At 40.3% G+C, this 22,246-nt stretch overlaps 1 protein-coding gene across 1 annotated transcript in view; it reads left to right on the top strand.

Moving 5' to 3' along the window:
- Positions 1-419: 419 nt before the first annotated feature.
- LOC136837085 (protein MEMO1) overlaps positions 420-22,246 on the top strand; it is a 30,999-nt gene continuing 9,172 nt past the window's right edge. Inside the window, exons 1-7 of the mRNA XM_067101694.1 lie at positions 420-657; positions 3,757-3,838; positions 4,073-4,141; positions 5,464-5,576; positions 9,437-9,548; positions 10,776-10,881; positions 21,623-21,841. Of these exons, the coding sequence (XP_066957795.1) occupies positions 609-657; positions 3,757-3,838; positions 4,073-4,141; positions 5,464-5,576; positions 9,437-9,548; positions 10,776-10,881; positions 21,623-21,841 (750 nt within the window). The 5' untranslated portion in view covers positions 420-608. The remainder of the gene's footprint in view (positions 658-3,756; positions 3,839-4,072; positions 4,142-5,463; positions 5,577-9,436; positions 9,549-10,775; positions 10,882-21,622; positions 21,842-22,246) is intronic.

The following is a 22,246-nucleotide window of genomic DNA, read 5'->3' as shown; positions in this document are numbered from 1 at the left end:
TGATATCAAGACGACGAGATGTCAAGTCTTTTAAGAAAAAAAGTCTGACTTGTTTTCTGAGTGCTATGATGGCGTGTATTTGAAAGTCAATATGGGGTACATGGTATGAATTTTCGAATGTATTACACAATTTTATATGTGAAAAAATATACAATCACTTCCCCCCCAAAAAAAAACTTCATAAGAGTGGGACCACATAAGAAACCTACAGTCAGTAGGCATCCATCTATAGGTTAAGAGTCCCTAAAGATATAAACTTTTATAGCTAACATGCCAGTCATATCCTGGATTATCCAAAATTGTTATTATAAATATTTACAGCAACATGAATGTCCCTAAACAACAACAAAAAAGACAATTTCAGATCTGGATATTTAGAATTCACCTCAAAGCCCCAGAACCAGAAGACGTAAAATGGAATAGTCTCCGTTGAAAAGGAGCCAGAAACCTTCATCTTCTATGACCGGATATAATAACAGAGGTGTCGTTGGAGGTCCGGTTCGTGAACCTAAGCGTCTGTGTCCCCGAACCTTCTTCTTGTTATTGTCGTTTACTTTCATTTACTTTATTTTCTTGTGTGGAAAAATTTCAACAAAATAGGGATCAAAATGTCGGCCCGTCGCGCCACCCACGCTGGCAGTTGGTACACGGATTCTGGTGAGTCCTCTAGGGGGGGATTTAGACGTCCTCTGGGTGGGATTTATTATATGAATAAATGAAGGAGGTCAGGTCAGAAGACTTACCTCTCGAAAAGAGGTCAAGTAGAGAGAGCTAACCGACCCCCTCCTCTTTTTTTTGGCTTTAGGGTAAGGGTAAGGATCGCAAAGGTAAAACGGTTTCTGCCTTGGGGAAGAAGGTGTAGGGCCCCCCTTTTGGCTTTAGGGTAAGGGTCATAACAAAGGTAACGGTTCTGCCTTCGGGAGGAAGGCTTAGGGTAAGGGTCACCACAAAGGTAACGGTTTCTGCCTTGGGGAGGAAGGCCTAGGGTAAGAGTCACCACAAAGGTAACGGTTTCTTCCATGGGGAGGAAGACCTTGGACCCCCTTTTGTCTTTAGGGTAAGGGTCATAACAAAGGTAACGGTTTCTGCCTTGGGAGGAAGGCTTGGGGGTTAAGGGGCATAACAAATGTAATGGTTTCTTTCTTGGGGAGGAAGGCTTTGGGTAAGGGTTACCACAAAGGTAATCGTGTTTTCCTTACTTAGGAAGGCCTAGTGCCCCTCTTTTGTTTATAGGACAAGGTCACAACAAAGGTAACAGTTCCTGCCTTGGGGAGGAAGGTTAGGGTAAGGGTCACCACAAAGGTTTAGGGTAAGGGTAATGGCCACAAAGGTAATGGTTTCTGCTGCCTTGGGAAGGAAGGCTTAAGGTAAGGGTCACAAAAGTAACAGTTTCTGCCTTGGGGAGAAAGGCGTAGGGTAGGGTTCACCAAGGTAACAGTTTCTGTCTTTGGGAAGGCCAAGCCCCCCCCTCCCCCCTTTTGGCTTTAAGGTAAGGGTAATGGTCACAAAGGTAACGGTTTGTTCCTTGGGGAGGAAGGCCTTCAGGGCAAGAGTCACATATGTAACGGTTTCTGCCTTGGGGAGAAGGCCCAGAAAACTGGGATGCTTCTGGGTCTTTGGAATAAATTTTGGCTGTGGAAAATGGGCCTTTGCTATGTTATGTAATTTCTCCCTAAAACCATCTTAGAATATTCCATCCAGGCCAAGGTTAGGCTAGGACAGGCTGTGGGGTCTTCACCTGGATGGTTAGGCGGTAAAACTTCACAATAGTTGCACGGCCTGATTCCCGCCAGTCGTCGACCGGGACAGGTTACCGCCTTTTTGGGGGTCCGGCCAGGTCAGGGCACATTTCCCAAAGTTAGGTTAGGTAGGTAAGATCTGGTTAGGACCCTGGAATCATAAGAAAGGTCTATTTATGTATGAGAAACCTGTCCTGGTCGACGACTGGCTGGAATCAGGCCGCGCAACTATTGTAAAGTTTTACCGGTTAGGCTATAGGCTTTTTCAGGATATAATTTGTCATAACTTATAACCTACTATAGGTTTTAGCTGAGAAGATTGTCCTTTCAAATCTATAGATGATTTGGCCAAGACTGTTCAAGCTGGACCAGTCCTACTAAGTAATACTGCAGAGTAGTCTGGCAAAGGTTGTTCTGCTATGCATGATGTCATGTCTCAAGTCTAGGACAGGTCAGGTGCAGCACCCTAGGATGGGCTAGGTTAAGGGAAAGTTAGGTTAAAATGCACTGCTGCTGAAATAGCCTGTCATAAATTGGCTTATAAGTAAGCTGCATCCAGAACAGATAGCCTTTTGTGTGTGACACTTTTGTGCATTTACTGACTGCTGTCCTTCAGCAACCATTAGTTTAAAATAGGCTGGTGCAGCTAATCTTGAGATTGTGTCAGCTGGGCCAGTCCTATAAATCAGTGTTTGTAGGCTATCATAGCTAAACCTATATTACACTGATTAATTTGGCCTTGGTCTGAAGGCTGTCATAGCTAAACCTATATTACACTGATTAATTTGGCCTTGGTCTGATTTAGGACAAGAAACCTAACTGAATTGGCTTGAGAAATTGTGCCCACATGTGCATTATCGAAATGTACCCATCTATAGAATACATCCTAATCTTATGTACCTTAACTAACCTAAGCTAACGGTCAGCATCTTGCCCTACAGAAGGCTCCCTGGTGACTTCCCTCCCCCTCTCCCCTGACCCACTTTAACTACAGTGTTTGTATCAAGTTTTCTCACCCAGTAACTTTGCCTCTCATCCAGCCTCGGTTGCTGTTAAGTTCAGTTTCTGTAAGACAGTATCTGTATATTATTAACACTAAGCACACTCACCAACATTGCTTCCATGTTCACCAACAGCATTTGCTCAAGCTTGTTCACTTTCGTCATTCCTATTTGTCATAATGTTCATCATCACTAGAACTAAAATCACTGTACCCAAGCGCACGTTCAGGATCATCCACATCATCATCAGTGTTAGCAGTATCTGATAAAGACTCATCGCAGTCCTTAAGCCATCGTGAAATGTGACTTGTTCTTCAAGGACATGACTTTTGCACTGATTACATAAAAATCTACCATTGGCTCATCAATTTCAACAGAAGCAATGTTTTTAGTATTTATTAAGCACTTGTGCATAGCAGTAATCAACAAATAATCATAAAAATAGTAGAGAGCCTTATGAATTTCAAACAACATGGCATAAACATAAGGGGTAAAATGAAGAGAGAGAGAGAGAGAGAGAGAGAGAGGAGGAAGAAGAATGTGGCTAAACAGTTTAGGTTAGTGGAGAACATATGTTTGGCCACTTTTGTTTGGCTTTGATTGGCTAACCACAACTCCTCACCTCACTATTCCCACTACGGTATTAGCCCAATTCTGGTCACTAGTGGTATGCAACTGTTGACGTTCTTATGGATTATCAATATTTACTCCTGAGCATTTGGGACAAAATTTTTTATTTTACAAACAAGATTTTAAACATCATTTGCAGATTGAAAATGAACTTTAACAACATCCTGCTTTAAACTTCAATAAATTTCAATAAATTTTGGAGCATTAGGAACAATCAAAGTACATTCCAGACCTTTATAGATGCTTATGACTGATATATACTTTACTCTTTTGTAAACCATGAATCCTCTTTAGGCATGTTTTAAAGGCCGTAAGTATGTTGCTAGTTTTTACAAATAGGTTTTTATTCCTTATGTCATAATGCTCATTTAATACTTGTCTTACAGCCGCAGATTTGGCGCGACAGTTGGAAGGATGGTTAGGACAAGCAGATCTCTCACATGGTCCTGCACGTGCCATCATAGCCCCGTAAGTACTGTAGTCTCATGTAGGCCTACATGTGTTTGCTTAATGAAAAATGTAAAATCGCAACATTTCCAGAAAAAATTTTTAATAAGATTTCTTCAGCAGTCTGCAAAGCAAGGAGTCCTATTTAGTGGTAATTATTTCTTTCAGGACAGGTAGTTTGCTTTGCTTTTTTCATAAAACATGATATGTTTCATTGAAAGTGATTGACATGTCAGTTTTTTCTCAATTTTACAGACATGCAGGGTATCAGTACAGTGGAGCTGTTGGTGCTCATGCCTACAGACAAGTCTCACCAGTTGTAGTGTAAGTGTTAATACCAACTTGTCTATTAACGTGTTTATATCCAGTTTATTTTGCACCCCTGTTTTATAGCTCCTAAACTGCTGATTACGAGAATTATATTCGTAGCCTAATTAAAGCAGTCAGTTCCAATCCTTGTAGTAAATTTTGCTCAGAAACTTTGCAATGACGTGTTAAATTGTTGAATTAACTGGTGACTGACAAATGAATAAAATCAGTATTAAGTTAACCACAGTAATCTTAGTGATGTCAGTTGGCATTTACTCATTCTTTTTCTCCTCAGTTTCATTATAATGACTTACCAAAACACTGTAAAAGCTTTTATCTCTTTAAAATCGACACGCTCAGTTTTCTTCTGCTGTTGATTTAGCATCGGTTTCAGTTTTTGGGTACAGCATTTCCTGTGGTATAAATATGTAGCCAACTTGAAGTAACATTAAAGGTTTATCGCAGTGTATCTTCACCCCCAACAGCATTATTTTCAGTTCCATTTTTCATCCATTCCATATAGTCTCTTCCCAACTGATTGTCAAACTTCTTCAACTTTGCCTTGCTATGATTTTCACCTTGCGTTAAAAACTCATCCTGTGAGAGTCAAGAAATGTTGTTTGAGTGGTCTAGTTAAACTGCTGTACGTGAATAATAACAGTACTGGCAGTGATAATACAATAGTCTTGTAAGAATGTCAGTGGTTTTGGGTTTCTCTAATTGTATTTTATATGTGAGGGCCCATTTGTTATCCCTTCACTTAGTTTTGATTCTAATTACGTGGTTATCATTTGTCACAGTGTTTGGAATTTTGTATGACATCGTTAGGATTTTTTTTTCTCTAAGTGTTACGTATATACACTTATAGATTCAGTATGCAAACTCTTGGCAGACTTATAAGACTGGTATTGAAATTATGGGATTTATTTCTTAAGGTGTTGTTGCTCTTAGGCATAAAAATAGTCTTCCTTTTTGACAATCGGATAAGACAAACATTTACAATGCAATATACATATATATTTTACTTTAGTTTTGATTCTGTTCTCTCCTTAGTCTGCATGGCAGTAATGTTAACTAGAATTTATTGAAGGGAAAGATAATGACAAAAAACATTAGCACACTAAAAGCAAAAAGTTACGAGCCTTATAAATATCTTTCCTGTGTCCTGTACACAGTTATTTTAAAAATAGACAAGAAATTCTGTATTTGAACTGTATCTTGTTAGAATATTCAGTTGTGTCTGGGGTAAACATTTTTTTTTGCTTTGCTAGAGTACTGTGCTCTGAATGACTCAAAAATTTCAAATCACTACAGAGTTTTTATTTTTCCCCTGACAGAAAAAGAGTTTTTATATTGGGTCCTTCACATCATGTACGCTTGTCAGGATGCGCCCTGTCCTCTTTAACGAAATATAGGACGCCATTGTATGACTTAATTGTAGATCAGCAAGGTAAGTTTACCTGTTTGGCAACTGAAGAGGTTGAGTATTTTTTTTTTTGTAGTAGGCACTTTGTCAAGTACATGAGAAATATTTGTGTAAGAAATCTCACGGTAGGCAAAAGTGTATTTTGTACTTAGTAAGTTTGGGCACACATTAAAAATACAACCCCTAGAGTAAAACATGTCATGAACACACAGCATCTTCTTATCTCCTACGCATTGCAAATAGATTGAAAATAAATTAATGACCTTAAGTGGAGAACAAGCCTTTGGCCAACACTGGATAATCATAAGGAGCTTTGGTTAGGATTACCAATGAGTCATTAACTTCTGTTCGTGATGCCTTTGTGGCAAGTTCTCAACTTGTGTTTGTGACGTTTTACTGTAATTTGGATACATCTTAAGCCTGGCCAGGCAGTCTGATGTAGAACTCCTTACTTTAGGTACAACACTTTCCCATTGCACACATGTATACTGAATAATGTAACATTCCCTACACACACTTTTTTTCATCTCATCAGAGAACACTGAATGTACTGTGCTCATTTCTCTTGTTCCCCATTTTTATCAAAATTCCCAGCCTGAGGGTTATAAAACCCAAAATGAGTTAATGGCCTGTCACCAGCCAGTCATAAGCCTGGAGAAAATTGTGTTGGGTGACTTCGTCCGTAAGGACAGGTGGAACTTGTAAAATACCCCCTCAAAAAATAAATCATGGGTTCTCAACACAAAATAACCTCCATTACCCAGCAACCGTTAAGTAGGTGAAGTGCATGAAGAATCTCCAAGGTAGGTAAGAAGAAGGTTAGCTCTTTTGTAAATGTGGAAACAGTGGTGGGAGAATGCAGGTATTCAGGGAATTAGTAGAAATCTGGCAAGAATAAATGTTGGGCAATGTTGTATGTAGTGGGTAGGGTAACAAAGGCCTTGCACAAAAACCATTAGCAGTGACAAGGAGAAATATAAAGTGGGGGAACAGTGGTGAGACAAAGAAAATGGAGGAGATATACTGGTCAAAGATGAAATGCCCAAAGATGTGACAAAATTGGGGCAAAAAATGAAAGATTAATGAAAAATAAAGTGTTATTTGGAAAGAAAGTAGTGTATGTGTTCTCAGTGTACTCGCCACAATCAGGAAGACCAGAAAAAAGCAAGAGATGATATCAGCAGTGACTATAGGTCCTCTGTAAGATGGGATACTGATAGGAGAAAACACACAAGAACAGAGAAATGGTTTTAATGATGTTATGGGTAGGTGTAGCGTATGAAAAAGAAATCAGGAAGGCTAAGCACTACTGGAATTTTGCTTAAGACGAGGATTCAAGTTGCTGAGCACAGTAAATAAGAAACCCATGAGAGAATTTGATAACATGCAAGAGGGGATCAGCATTTTTACACTACTTAGATTGCTGTGAGTTTGTATGGTAATAGGGAAGAGAAAAGAAAAGATGAAATGCAGCAAGTCCAATGAATACAAACATTGAAAGTTAAAAATAAAGTAAAAAAAAAAAAAGTATCGAGATAAGTTTTGACAAATCACATCAGAGAGTGGTCAGTGGAAATTGCTGAAAGAAGGCATACAAATTTTAGCTACCAGAGCCTAGTTCCTCACTTATGCCATGACCTGAGTGTACAGATTATCTGCAAACACTGGGAATTCTGCCTCCCTCCTAAATAGTGATTCTGGCTTGTATACATGACTGATTGGGTTGTAATTCGATAGTCTTATTAGAACAAGAAACAGGTTTTTTCACAAAAACCCTCAGTTACTTAGGAAGTGCCTCCTCCCACCCCCCAGAGTCCTGTAACCTCTTACGCAGTTGACATAAAAAATGAAGAAAAGATTAAATTCAAGCACACCTGAGGATGCTGTTGGTGCTGAGTAGTGAGACATGGATATTAAGAGCATAAAAATATTTGGTATATTGTTATATACTTAACTCTTTGAGATTTTTTAGGGATCCCAGAATTTTCTGGCAAAGAACATTGACAGTCTGGACTTAGCAATGTTTTTCTTTTATTGCTCACTGTGAATGTATTTTCATAGTATAAAACTACTGGTAGTTTTAGTATCATTTTAAAGCTGAATACTTTCACTTTATTGAAGTATGTTTGAAAATAAAAAAATAAAAAGTAAAAGAATGACGAGAATAGAATGGTGTCTTTGGAGGTTATCAGAGCGTTTAAGGGTTGAATAACACCTTTCACACCACTGCTACATATTCCCCCTCCCCTCTCCAGTATACAGTATAGTATACGGGGTATTTTTAAACTATGGATGCTTCAGTTGATGAAAATGATTGGAATTGAAGTCCATCTCCTGTATGATACGAAAGTCTTGGAAGAAAAGGTGAAATTTGTGGGCATTTCAGTATTTCTCCATTTTCTCTACATCTCTCGAAGCCGTCATATTAGCCATTTCAGGAAGCTTCATATTATCCATTGCAGGAAGCTTCTTTGCTGGATGTGACATTGATGATGATTGTTTTACTAGTATCTATGTCTGATAGAAAGAGAGGCAGTGAGATTCACCCACCATTTTGAAAGGCCTCACATGCTAGAAGTTGGTCATCAGTGGGGCTATTGTTTGTTCCCAACTTTTTAACAGAAACCCAAATGGAAACTGGCCAAGGCCATTCCACAGCACCCTTATCAATTTTTTGTTTTTGTTTTGAATAATGAAAGATACCTCTTGTCGTAAAATAAGTCTAATCCTTCAGGCCAGCCCTAGGAGAGCTGTTAATCAGCTCAGTGGTCTGGTAAAACTAAGGTATACTTACTTACTGTATCCATTGAGGGCCATTAGGCTATCCACACAGAACCAGACTGTAGTGGCAACACTTCAGACTGTTCCTCTTCACAAGACAAAAGTAAGGCAACACTTCAGACTGTTTCTCTTTACAAGACAAAAAAAGGAACGAAGTCACTTGACAAAGGAAACTCTCCTATTGGCAAAGGCAAGTGAATCTTAGACCCACAGTAAAACTATTAATCACAAAGCAAAAGAGGTAATAGTGTAAGCTTATAAGACAGTCCTATCTACTTACATTGTCTCCATTCAACATATGGGTTTGCCTTATTTTATGTGTGGGTAATTACCCTGTGATGTCAGTATCTGTGTACTACTATTTATTGAAGAGACGTTGCTTGTAAAACGTTAGACTTGTACTCATTTGGACCAGTAGTCACGTGTGCCTTGTTATTCCTGTGTGCATAGAAGCATATTTATAACTCATCTTCAACTTTATAACTCATCTTCAACTTTCTGTCATTGCATCATGAAGACACGTAGACCTCCTAGTTTATTAGCTATGACTCATGTAGACAGAAAATTTCCTTTTCGACCTGACTCCTCCTGAGTACAAGTGTTGTGTTGTACATGCCAGGATTTTTAACATTACCACAAACAAACGTATCAATTGACAAACCATAGTTCCTAACTTATGCCAGTCCTTAAGTGTTCTGATTCCATACACAAATACTAGGTGAACACAGCATCTCTGCCACCCTGTTAGTGGTTCAGGCATTATATAGTATGTCATGGATGTAGTTGGGATTTGATAGTGTTTTAAGTAGAGTATGCAAAGCAAGTTTTTTTTTTTTTTTTTTCTCTCCAAAAAACCCCCATTAGTCATATAGGGAGTTCCCTTCTCCCAATAACCATCTGTCTTGACGCTTCTAGTACAGTTAACACAGAAAGTAAGATGAGAGACAAGATTGGTGAGCCAGGGAATATTTGGGACGTGGATATTTGGCACATCTGAATTGATGGCTTTGTATGGAAATATGTTTGTCATAAAAAAGTAATATTTCTCACATCTCTTGAATAGAAACTTTCACACAACTGCTGCGTATTTTTCTCCCCCGCAGTGTACAATGAGTTATACCATACGGGGCATTTTGAGACCATGAGTGTTTCAGCTGATGAAGATGAACACAGCATTGAAATGCATCTCCCGTATGTTGCAAAAGTCATGGAAGAGTAAGTATAATACAGTTATTTTGGTCTTCATTTAGTTGCTTCATCAATGATTTGTAAAGATAATGTTATTGATAGCATATCTGTTATCAGATCAGTTAGACAATAATAAGATAATATAAATAATTAACTGTACCACATGCTACTAGTCTACTCCAAACCCTGGTCTAATCTTGCTAAGCACATAGCCTTTCATATGCATTTAGTACTCACAATAAGTAAAAATCAGAAATTATGAGGAATGAACACTGTGATTTTTGTAGTACCAGTAAAAGAATTCAAATAAACATTTTTTCCCTTACAATACAGATACAGCATACAGCACTTTTGAAAGCAAAATGTTTTGAGTTGTGATGTTGCCATGATAACCAAACTGTTGGCCAGTTAGTCAGCATCACCTCACACAGCTGATCAATGGATAAAGTTTAGGGCTATTAAAGATTTCCAGTACGTAAAGACAGTAGGCACTAATGTAGACATTAAAGATAAATCAGGATAATATATTGCAATAGCCAACCACTACCTCTTAAAGGCTAACATATGCCAACTTCTGTCCATATATGCAAAGATGCTAAGTCAATAAAACCCAAAAACACAAAGAAAAATTATGATAAGTTAATGTAGCACTAAATTTAGCCAATTAAACACATTTTTCTTTGATGTCCCACAAGGGTTTAACAAGAATATTAAGTGTATGTAGAACTAGGCTTTGGATAAGGGATATATATTGTTAGATCTCAGTCTTGGATACCTTACTTGAAATTTTGGCTTAGTAATGTACAATAACATTTTGTAGACATCATATACAAACGTCCATGATGTAGTTACAGGTGCAGTAGCTTATAAAGTGAGTTTTAAACTGATCCAGTGAGTCAGTCACTCTCTCTACCCATCTGAAAAACCTTTGCCAATAATTGACATCATCTCACATGCTTCACTCACCAATGCACCAAGCGAGTGAAACTGTGGGCAGCACACCCTAAATGTCGATTGAGCCTGAACACAATTGGTTATCATGTATGACATCCAGCATAAAGTGGTTGTTCACTGTCCTAGTGAATTGAAAATATTTCAACTTAATCACTTATTACTTTAAAAACTCTAAGTTTGCATAGCAGGTAATTGGGTAGCAGCAGGGAGGTTACTGTATCTTGTAGAGATTGAAACATTCAGCAAGATTTGATATTTTAAAAACTGTTAACTTGAATTTTTTTCCTCTGCAATTGACAGCTTCAGGGATAATTTTACTATTGTGCCCATCCTAGTAGGATCCCTGACACCAGAGAGAGAAATTCTCTACGGACGTATCCTAGCGCCTTATTTGGCGGATCCTCAAGTAAGTGCCTTGCAGAGTTGTTTGTTACACTATTGTTTTAGATATTTCTTTTTTCTGATATTGTTGGTTTAGTATTTTCAAGCCATCCCTAATCCTTAAAATTTTCAAGCCCCTTTTCAGTTTGCAGTGTAAGTATTGGATAGAGAAGTAACCCTGATGAAGGGCTGTTTTTATTTTAGGCATGATGAGAACAATATTGTAAATTTAGATTTCGTTATCATAAAAAACACTTGCGATTATTCCTTGTATACTATACTGTACTTTGATTGTGTTATACAATATTATGCACTACATTTGAAGGTGAGTTGTTACTGCGGGAATACAAACCATCACTTTTTGTGTAGGAGTATTCAGCATGTGTTGGAATTGGTTGTTGAAACTTGGTGACAAGGTAGATAAATGATGGTCAAGTGAGGTCATCTTGCTGTGTTCCTACTGGCTGCCAGGTTGGAAGTTTTCCCTGCATTTTTGTATAGATGATTTTCTTTTGTTGAATCAGGGATGTACACAAAACAAGTGAACAATGAAGGTGTTAAGGATGTGAGTGAGTGTATGGTCTCTTTGTGTCCTCTGTATACAGATCCCCACCAGTATTGTTTCTTCTGTAAGGGTAGGACCTTCAGTGAGAAGTGTTCAGGATGTCCATCTGTTGTTTTTGCACTCACTGAGAAACTTAACCCTGTTAATCTTATGGTAGTTGTCGGCCTATCTGTGAGAGAAACCCCTGCAGCAGGTAAGTAAGCGGGACTGTTAACTACAAGTACCATCCGACTTATGACCGAGCTTGGTTCCACCCGACTGGTTGTAAGTCAAAATGGACGTAAATCGAACAGTAGAAAGTTGCCGACATACTGGGTAGGGCATAATGTCAAACCTTTACTATGTAAAGTGCCTATACAGTATAGTACTGTACTGTAATGTACAACCATTATTTCAATCTTTTTACCATTATGTACAGTACTTTTATTGATATATTTTAATCATTTATGTAATGTATATTATGTACAAGTAGGCATCGAGTTACCATGGGATTAGGTTCTTGCATGCAAGTTGGGAGTCGCTGCGTCACTAATGGGAGACATCACCACCCCCGTATTATCACATTTTCTTGCTTGCAGACCCGTCGTTTGGTCTATGCTAATTTTTATGCTTTTGTTACACTGATATTGTTTTTAGTATAAACATTTTAGGATATTAAGTAATGTAGAATAAGGGAGGATAAAAGAATTTATTTCGCATTTTTATCTCCTAAAGGTTACAAGCATGAAATGTAAAAGGGAAAAATTATTCTTTCGTATGCCATTCCCTGAAACAGAGCTCTAATAGTAGATCAGTGATTGGTTTCATTTCATTTACACTTGTATCATGTCATTTTAGTGCACGTGATAGTGTTCGTTACTGTTACAATATGTTCCATGACTTTGTCATCAAAAAACTTCTAAAAAAAAACTCCACTTGGTTTCCCTAATCCTGAACAGTAAATTTAACACATACAACTTACCTGTTAGTTACATATAGCTTTAGTCTTGACGTCACGGCAAAATTTCAAAACGCGCGGCAGCGCCAGTCCGAATATCGGGTGATCGCCCTTACCTGCCCTCTGTCGGGGTACTAGGAACTATTCCAACATGCTTCAGAATAATTTTGCCGTCCACGCCGGCGACATTGTTGTCGGTACTCGAGCGAAATTTCATTGTATCTGCCTACATCGAGCTGTTTTCACTTGGTGAAGTACTCTTTGTTGGTTTGCGGCTTTGCCAGTTATTTTTGTCACCTATTTAGTCAGGTTTTCTGATAATTATGTCAGATTCTGGGTCTTATACCTTTAGGGTTTGCAGCAAAGGCTGTAAGACGAGGTTGGTCAAGGCTAGTCTTGATCCTCATTCAATTTGTGTGGCTTGTAGAGGTCAGGAATGTTCATATGAGAGGAAGTGTGATGAATGTGTCAGTATGACTGAAAAAGATTGGAAGGCTCTATCTAAGTATGTAAAGAAGCTTGAGAAAGATAGAGCCAGGAAAGCTTTAGCTAGAAGTTCTTCTTCTCTCTCTCAGAAACCGAATCTCCCTTAGCTATGCAGGAAACTTCTATTAATATCCCCGTGGCTACTAATATTCCTATTCCTGACTCTGATATCCCTGAACCCGTTACCGTGTCTGAGTATCAAGTCCAGATGGACGCCAGATTTAACCTTATTGTGGGCGCCATGGAGGATATTGGCGTTAATGTGAAATCCCTTCATGAGCGTATGGATTCTTTCCAAAATATTGTGAATAATTTAAGTGCAGTGCAAAGTGTTAGTGTGGTGGAGGAGGTGGTTGCTCGGCCTACTCGTTCTCCTAGACCTAAGCCTCTGTCAAGCTCCCCTGCTCCTGGGAGAAGACATGCTGAAAGTCCAAGGGAGGCGAGTGGGGTCTGCTCACGAGCAGCCGCCCCCTCGAACAGTCCTGTTGTTTCCCAGGCTGTTTCAGAGCGCCGTTGGAAAGGCGACTCAAGGAAGTGTCTTTCTTCAAGCTCCAGTGATTCGCCTCGCAGAGGCTGGAGATTTCCCGACGAGTCTAGACCATTGAAGAGGTCCAGGAATCTTTCGCCTTCAGCGGTTCAGAAGAAGAAGCCATTTCGCTTATCACAGCCTTCCTGTAGTTTTTGGGAGAGTCCGGAGAGATTTTCGTCGTCAGAAGAGTCTTCTCCCAGGCGCAAGGCTCATGTGCGCAAGAGGTATAAGACTTCCCATTCGGTGTTGCCCAGCGTTCCCGGTGTTTCTCCTTTGGTTTCACGTAAGCCTATTGTGGCTTCTGCGCCTCTTCCTCATCACGATCCTGGCTCTACTGATCATCGTTCCCCAGTTGGATCCTCGTCTACTCATGACTTTCTTGAGCGATGCACAAGAAAATTGGAAGCATTCTTGGCGGGCTCGGAAGGCCTGGTTCTTCTCCAGCTAAGCCTTCTGAAGTGTATTTGATGCCTCCTCCTTCGTTTCGAGCTCTCGGAGCGCCCAGTACGAAAGCTCCTCCTCGATCTGTGTCTCTTGATCCTCCTTTGGTTCAGGATCAGGCTCGTACGCCTAGTCAGGCTCAGGCGCTCCCTCAAGATTTAGCGCTCTCTCAGGCTCAAGCGCCTCAGGTAGCGCCAGGTGAGGCGCCATCCCAGGCTCCTTTTGTGGCGCCAGTTCAGGCTCCTCTTGTGGCGCCAGTTCAGGCTCCTCTTGTGGCGCCTACTCAGGCTCAGGCTCCTCCTCAAGCTCTTATTCAGGCTCCTACTCCTCCTTCACAAGATGTGTATGTGCAAGCGGAAGGTTTTTCTCCTATTTCGTCTGAGGAAGAAGTTGTGGAAGAGTTTCCTGTAGACGAACCAGACTCCTCTCGCTCGGATTATAAGAAGCTTCTTCGCTTCTTTATTGATAATTTTCCTGAGGATTTTGCACCTGCGGCCCGGCTTCCCCTCTCTCTCAGTGCGCAAGAGACTCAAGCCTCCTACCTCTTCCTTTATGAAGTTAGTGCTTTCTATTTCAGCCAAAAGGCATTAAAGAAAATGAACTCCTGGTTGGAAGACAAACGTGATCAGGGAAAAACCACTTTCTGCTTCCCTCCTTCCAAGCTTTCTACTAAGACGAAAGCTTGCTACGACACTGGGGAAGTTTTCTCTCTGGGAGCTTCTGCCTCCTCTCAGGGAGACTTCTCCAGTCTCGTTGACTCTACTCGTCGTTCTGCGATGAACTCGCTCGGATTTTCTTCTCTCCTTCAGAGTTGGACCACCTTTTGAAGAACGTTTTCAGAGTTTTGGAAGTCATCAGTTTTATGGACTGGACTATTGGCGCTTTGGGTAGGAAGGTAAAGTCTTTTGGTCTTTCCGAGCGCATTTCGATGATTTCTCTTCTGTTATGTCCTGCTTAGATAAAGGGATTCGTGACGGTGCGTCTGAGTTAGCCTCCATCTTCACGTTAGGAGTTCTTAAGAAGCGACAACTTTGGTGCTCTTTTGTCGCTCGTGGAGTTTCTAGGACTCAAAGATCGGCTCTTCTTTTCGCACCTCTGGATAAGAAGTACCTTTTCCCTCAAGAACTTGTGGCCGAAGTGTCGAAAATCCCTTACTCAGAAGTCCACACAGGACCTTTTGGCGCAATCCACTGGAAACCAAAAGCTCCTCAACCTTCTCTGCCAGCGCAAACTCGTCCTCTAGTTAATCAAGATAGGCCCTTTCGTGGCAGGCCCCTCACCCGTACAGTATCTCGTTTCCGGGGCAAAGCAAGATTTGTCTCCAAGACTATCAAACCCTCAAGTAAAAAGTGATCTGCATGTCCTCCATGCACTAGTCGGAGCCAGACTTCAGCAGTTCTGGCAAATTTGGGAGGAGATCGGAGCGGACCAGTGGACCACGTCCGTGCTAAAGGAAGGATATTCTATCCCCTTCCTCAAGAGGCCCCTCTTGCAACAGAACCTTTAGCTTTGACAGCATATTCCAGCAACTTAGAAAAATGCTCGGTTCTGAGTGCGGAAGTAGACTCCATGCTTTTAAAAGGAGCGATAGAGATCGTGGAAGAAGTCAACTCTCCAGGCTTTTACAACCGCCTTTTTCTTGTTCCAAAGGCCTCAGGCGGCTGGAGACCAGTCCTGGGCGTGAGTTCTCTCAACCTTTTTCGTGGAGAAAACCAGTTTCGATGGAGACGACGCAATCCGTCCTCAATTCTCTTCGTCCGGGGATTGGATGGTCTCAATAGATCTGCAGGACGCTTACTTTCACATTCGATCCATCCCGCGTCCAGGAAGTTTCTTCGCTTCGTTTTCCAGGAGAAGACTTATCAGTTCAGGACTCTGTGCTTCGGTCTGTCCACAGCCCCTCAAGTATTCACAAGAGTTATGTCCACTGTTGCCAAAGCTCTTCATCTCAGAGGAATAAAGATCTCTCTCTATCTCGACGATTGGCTCCTTCGTTCCCAGTCTCAGCCTCAGTGCTTGGAGGATTTGCAAGTAACTCTCGACTTGACACAGAAGCTAGGACTTCTAATCAATTGGAAGAAGTCTCACCTATCTCCCTCACAATCCAGGATCTATTTAGGAATGAGACTGGAAACAGTTCCTTTCTGGCTTTTCCGTCAGATCAAAGAATCTCGGACTGTCTCAAGCAAAAGTCCAGAACTTTCTGGATATGGATACCTGTTCCGCAAAGGCTTGGATGAGCCTCCTGGGAACTCTGGCGTCAATAGAAAAGTTTGTCTCCCTGGGGAGACTTCACATGAGGCCCCTTCAATTCTACCTCAGGGAGCAATGGAACAGGAAAACGCTTCCAGACTCCTTCTCCTTTCCAATCTCGGACCTTATCAAGGAAGATCTAAGGTGGTGGTTAGATCGAAGAAAATTAGAGAAAGGTCTCTCTCTATTTCCGTCGAACCCGAACCACGAACTGTTTGCAGACTCGTCAGAAGTAGGATGGGGAGCGACGTTGGGTGTAAAAGAAATTTCAGGTTTGTGGAATGCGACAGAAAAAGAATGGCACATCAACAAGAAGGAGTTGAAAGCAATCCACCTGAGTCTCGTACACTTCCTACCATTCGTACAGGGACAAACAGTTCTGGTTCATTCAGACAGCACCACAGCGTTGTCTTACATAAAAACAGGGGGCACTCATTCTTACTCCCCTCAGCGAGGTAGCAAGAGACCTCCTTTTGTGGGCAGAGAAGCACAAGATTCTGCTCCTAACAAGATTCATTCAGGAGCCCTCAACGTGAGAGCGGACTCCTTGAGCAGGAAGCACCAGGTTCTGTCCACAGAGTGGATTTTGCACTAAGAAGTGTGCAAGTCGCTGTGGAGACTTTGGGGTCAACCTCTGGTAGACCTGTTCGCGACGAACAAATCGAACAGGCTCCCAATCTTCTGCTCTCCTGTCCCGGACCAAGCAGCCTTCCAGACGGACGCAATGCTACTGAATTGGTCGGGTCTGGACCTTTACGCCTTCCCGCCGTTCAAGATGTTAGGTGCGGTGTTGAGGAAATTTCAGCACCACTCCAACACCAGGATGACTTTGATAGCCCCCTTCTGGCCTTCCAGGGATTGGTTCCCAGTTCTCATGGATCTCTTGATCGACTTCCGAGGAGCCTTCCAAACAGAGTAGATTTACTCAGACAGCCCCACTTCAGGAGATTTCACGAAAACCTGTCAAGTCTGCGGCTAACTGCGTTCAGACTATCGAACATCTACTCAGAAGCAAAGGATTTTCAAAGAAAGCGGCTCAATCCATCGCTAGAGCCAGAAGACCATCTTCGATCAAGGTCTATGAGTCCAAGTGGAATATGTTTCGTTCATGGTGCAAAGATCATGACATTTCCTCTTCCAGAACCTCGTGACGCAGATTGCGGATTTTCTTTTGTTCCTCAGGAATAAGAACCTTTCTGTATCCACAATTAAAGGTTATCGTAGCATGCTGGCTACTGTTTTTCGTCACAGAGGTTTGGATATCTCTAATAACCAAGATATAACGGACCTTATTAAATCCTTCGGTACCTCTAAGAGGTCAGATGCTAAAGTTGTTTCGTGGAATCTTGATGTAGTCCTGAAGTGGCTTATGTCTGAGAAATTTGAACCTATGGATTCTGCTTCTTTAAGAGATCTTACGAGGAAAACCCTCTTTTTAGTTTTGTTAGCTACAGCTAAGAGAATCAGTGAGATCCACGCCTTGGATAAGAGAGTAGGATTCTCTGCTTCAAAAGCAATTTGTTCTTTCAAACTGTTTTTATGGCCAAGAACGAGACCCCTTCGCACCCGTGGCCTCGCTCTTTTGAGATTCGAGTCTGTCGGAATTGGTAGGTAAGGAGCAGGAGAGGTTCCTCTGCCCAGTCAGAGCCTTGAAATATTATTTGCGAAGGACTAAAGATATTAGGGTCCTTCAGATTCCTTATGGTGTTCGGTCAGGAACCCTCTTAGACCGATGTCCAAGAATGCCATGTCCTTTTTTATTAGAGATCTGATTTCTGAAGCTCACTCCAATATTTCAGAGAATGATTTGAAAATGTGTAAAGTGAAGGCTCACGAAGTGAGGGCTATCTCTACTTCTCTCGCTTATAAAAGGAACCTCTCCCTTCAAGATATTGTGCAAGCAACCTACTGGAGATGTAAGTCTGTATTTGCTTTGCATTATCTCTCGCAAGTGCAGACAGTGTTTGATGAGTGCAGCACGTTAGGGCCCTTTGTTGTATCTGGCACGGTAATGGGTAAAGGGGTAAAGGAGGATTAACCTACCTTTACTTACTTGTTTTTTGAGTGTGAAGGTTTTTTTTTTACGGTTGTCTGTGAGGGTAAGTGTTGGATAGTTTTACCCCACAGTTGGTTTTGGTTTTTATGGTTATGCTTTTTCTTTGGTGTTGGGTGACCCCTTTTGTAATTCATGATGTTTGTGCTGCGCCTGAGCAGGGGCATACTTGTGGTATTGTCACGGCCATGTCCTAGGTGACTGATACCCAGCTTAAGCAATCTGCGACCAGGTCATTATACCCCCGGTTGCTCTAAGGATAGCAGGTTACTGAGGCAGTAACTGTGGAATCAGCTACCTTAGCAGGTGAGGAACTAAGAAATTTTCTACATTAATAACCTTAATGTTTCCAACAACTCTTTTTAGCTGTCATTGCCCCACCTCCTAAAGGTGTCAATCAGCTATATGTAACTAACAGGTAAGTTGTATGTGTTAAAATGACATTTTTATTCTAAAATAATGTTTAACACATACTTACCTGTTAGTTACATATACTTAAAGCCCACCCTCCTCCCCACGGGGACAGGTAGGCAAATTATTCTGAAGCATGTTGGAATAGTTCCTAGTACCCGACAGAGGGCAGGTAAGGGCGATCACCCGATATTCGGACTGGCGCTGCCTGCTTTGAAATTTTGCCGTGACGTCAAGACTAAAGCTATATGTAACTAACAGGTAAGTATGTGTTAAACATTATTTTAGAATAAAAATGTCATTTTCACACCTTTGGGTGAACGGAAAGTAAAGGGACTCCTCTCCTTACCAGTTACTTTCCAGTAGTCACTTGGCAATGTGATGCTTGAATCTAAATTTGGGTTTTCTATAGAATCAGATAAATCTTATTCACTCATATGTTAAAGGCTTCTGAGTTGCTACTCTGAGTCTTGTAGTCATCATCACTCTCTACATCAAGTAGTGATAATATCTCTTCAGGCAAAAGATTTTTCTCTCTCCTTAGAACACTTATTATGGCGGATAAAAGGGGTCAAAACATAAAGAAATCGATTGTTTACCATCGAACGCCTAAAGTGTAGCAGGAGGCGAGAGGTAAATGTCCTCTGTCAGACCATCTGTGCGTTACAAAAAAAGTTCCCACTTACCCCTATTTAGCTCATAGTGTTACCAAATGATGTTCCTACAATTTGTATAAGTAAAGTGTATTTCTGAGGTTAATCAGTGCAGCACGAGCTTTGAGAGAGAGAGGAGAAAGAGGCTCTCCACTCACACTTAAAAAAAAGTAACTTATCATTCATATCAATAATGATTATATTCATTTGTTTTAATAAGAATTCTGTAAATTTTTTTAAATTGTTACGTTCCCTTACCACGAATTATACTAGCAAGTATTGCATCACTCATCTAGCCTACATGTGGCTTTTCGTGCTATGCAAAGACACAATTTAGCTTTTTCATTTTTAGTTTTAACGGAGTATCACACTTATATATTTAAAAGTACACAGGATATTTTATGACTGTTAGTATTATATTTCCAATTCATCACAATGTTTTGTAACTTGCCCTCATTTGCATCTACATTTCATATGCTTCGATGGTAATGCCCAAAATAAAATCTGTTTAACCATATCTCAGTTGACTCTGATCCTAAGTTTTATCCCAACCAATTTCCATTTCCTCATAATGTTACAAAACGTTTTTACGATGTTAGTATGTCACGTGGAGGAAATGCGTTTGATGTCTACGTTTTCGGATTTACTCGAGTTTGGTTTTTTAGTTTAGTCTGAGAATGGTAATTAACTTATAGTTTTGCATGGGAAATAATGTAATATTTTATCCTTTTTCTTTTAGAATTCATCAAAACTATAGATGAACTTTCTCACTGCCTTTCCTATTACTTGAACAATAAGCAAACTGAATCTTCTTTTGAATCTTTAGAACCATCCAGTACTTGCGATGAATTCTTTTTGACAGTCATCACCTGCACGATCCTTAGGGATCTGAAACAGACTTCTAGCCTTTGCCTGGATGGTAATAAGGCTTAATGGTGTTCATTTTTTAATTTGGTCTTCTATCCACACCATTGATAACCGTTCCATTTCACGGATTGGCCCTTGCCTTTGCTTCGTAATTACAGTAGAGTTCATTGAAGCAAATGTTTAAACAGCTTCACTTACGCATTCTCGATCCTAAAGAATTGTCGATTGTTGAATGTGGAACTTCTAGTTCACGTGCTATTGTCCTTATTCTTTTTCGCCTTTCATACTGATTAATCACACACAGTTTTAATTCAGAGTTGATATCCTGTCTTGCCTTTTTGGCTGGCTGAACTGCTGACGATGAAAATGTCCTTTTTGTCAACATACTGCAGCTTATTAAAAACTTTTTAAACGGCAAATGAAGTGAATCAAATGTAGTGTTCGTCAGAGAACTTTGGTGTACAGTAAATATTTTAGATGGACGAAAATCAGACTGCTAGTTAATCCTTCCAGTCTAGCTAAACATTCTTAAATTATTTAATTTTATGACAATATATCATGATGGATATACGTTTTGAGTGCGAGGCCTGCTTTTTTTCTGATAATCTTCCAACCCCACACTGAGCATTTTTTCCGTCTTGGCAATTGGGCCTTTGTGATAATTGTCAACTTCATAGGAGCCAAAGCTTTCACTGCTTCTTTGATGTGCTCTTTATGTTTAAGTATTGTTGACATCTATTGTTCTCGATAGCATGAGAGAGACAGAGAGAGATGTGTTTGTGTTCATGCTTGTTAGGCGGGCCAAAAACTATCAAATATTTGTTATCATACGCTGCTACAGAGCAGGTTGTAAGTCGGATGGTACTTGTTACTTGTACTTGAGAACCCAAAGCACATTGGTGCACAATGTTATTTTCATAGCTTTTTTTTTAGATTTGGGATGGGAGCATGTAGGATTTGTGAAGGGAACAAATTTTGGCTTATGTAAATGAGTGGTTGCATTCAAAATCAGTTTTGTTTTATAAGAAATTTTGTTTTTATTTATTTTGTAACACACACTGACTTTGTTCTGTGGAAGTTCATGACCTTTCCAGTCATTCCATAAAAACGGGCAGTTTAGAGAAGCTATATAGATTGTGAGCAATAATGATAATCGTAGAGATATAAAATGTATTAACATAGAAGTCCCCATAGCGGGTTAGTGCCATCAGTTACCTCATGTGGTGCACTGTTGGCATTGTGTAAGGTTCTTGGCAGCGTCCCATCAACCCCTAGCTGCAACCTCATTCATCTCTTTAACTATACTGTACCTCCATTCATATTTTTTTTTCCATCTTACTTTCAACCCTCACCTAACAATTGTTTCAACATTTTTTTCAGTGCTGAATGACCACATAGGTCCCAGCACTTGACTTTTGGCCTAAATTTTGCATTCAGTTCCAATTAACACATAAGTAAAAGTAATCAGGAGAGCAATTAAATGTATATTACTGTACTGTATAATCATTGTTTGCTTTTGATTTTTGCCTTTCTAACTTCATGATGTAATAGTGTTGAAAATTGTTTTTCAGAGCTTATTTGTGATATCTTCTGATTTCTGCCACTGGGGACAGCGCTTCCGATACACTTATTATGACCGCTCAGTGGGAGAGATTTGGCAATCGATACAAAAATTAGACAAACAAGGAATGAACCTAATTGAGACATTAAACCCGAGTGCCTTTAGCGAGTACCTGAAAAAGTATGGCAACACCATTTGTGGTCGACACCCTATTGGCGTCTTGCTCAACGTAAGTATAGCTGAATTACAAATTATGTAATCCAGAACGTGTAGGACATTGGGGATGCTGGATTATTAAAAATGCCAAGCTGCTTGAAATGAATGTGTTTGTGTTGTGTGTGTTCAGTGAAGGGATATTAATCGTTTGAGCAGAACACTCATCCATAATTATTTTTAAATTTTAGAAATAAAACCCTGATGCAAAGTAGTTCCAATACTGGTGAATCTGGACCTTTCAGCTCTTCTGGTGCCTTTAGGAGCCCAGTTGATGCTACAGGTACTATTCACCTTGGAGTAGTGTGAAGTATATACTTGCCCAAGGTATTCCATCTCCATTTCTCTTTCATCATAATCTCATCTACTGTACTTTTGAACTTCAGTACTGTAAATGCCTTTAGGATGTCATTTCTCACTT

Source organism: Macrobrachium rosenbergii, chromosome 57 (genome assembly GCF_040412425.1).
Source record: "Macrobrachium rosenbergii isolate ZJJX-2024 chromosome 57, ASM4041242v1, whole genome shotgun sequence".
In the NCBI taxonomy this organism is placed as follows: Eukaryota; Metazoa; Arthropoda; class Malacostraca; order Decapoda; family Palaemonidae; genus Macrobrachium; species Macrobrachium rosenbergii.
Note: the sequence above shows the minus strand (reverse complement) of the source record. Positions and strands in the feature narration are given on the sequence as shown.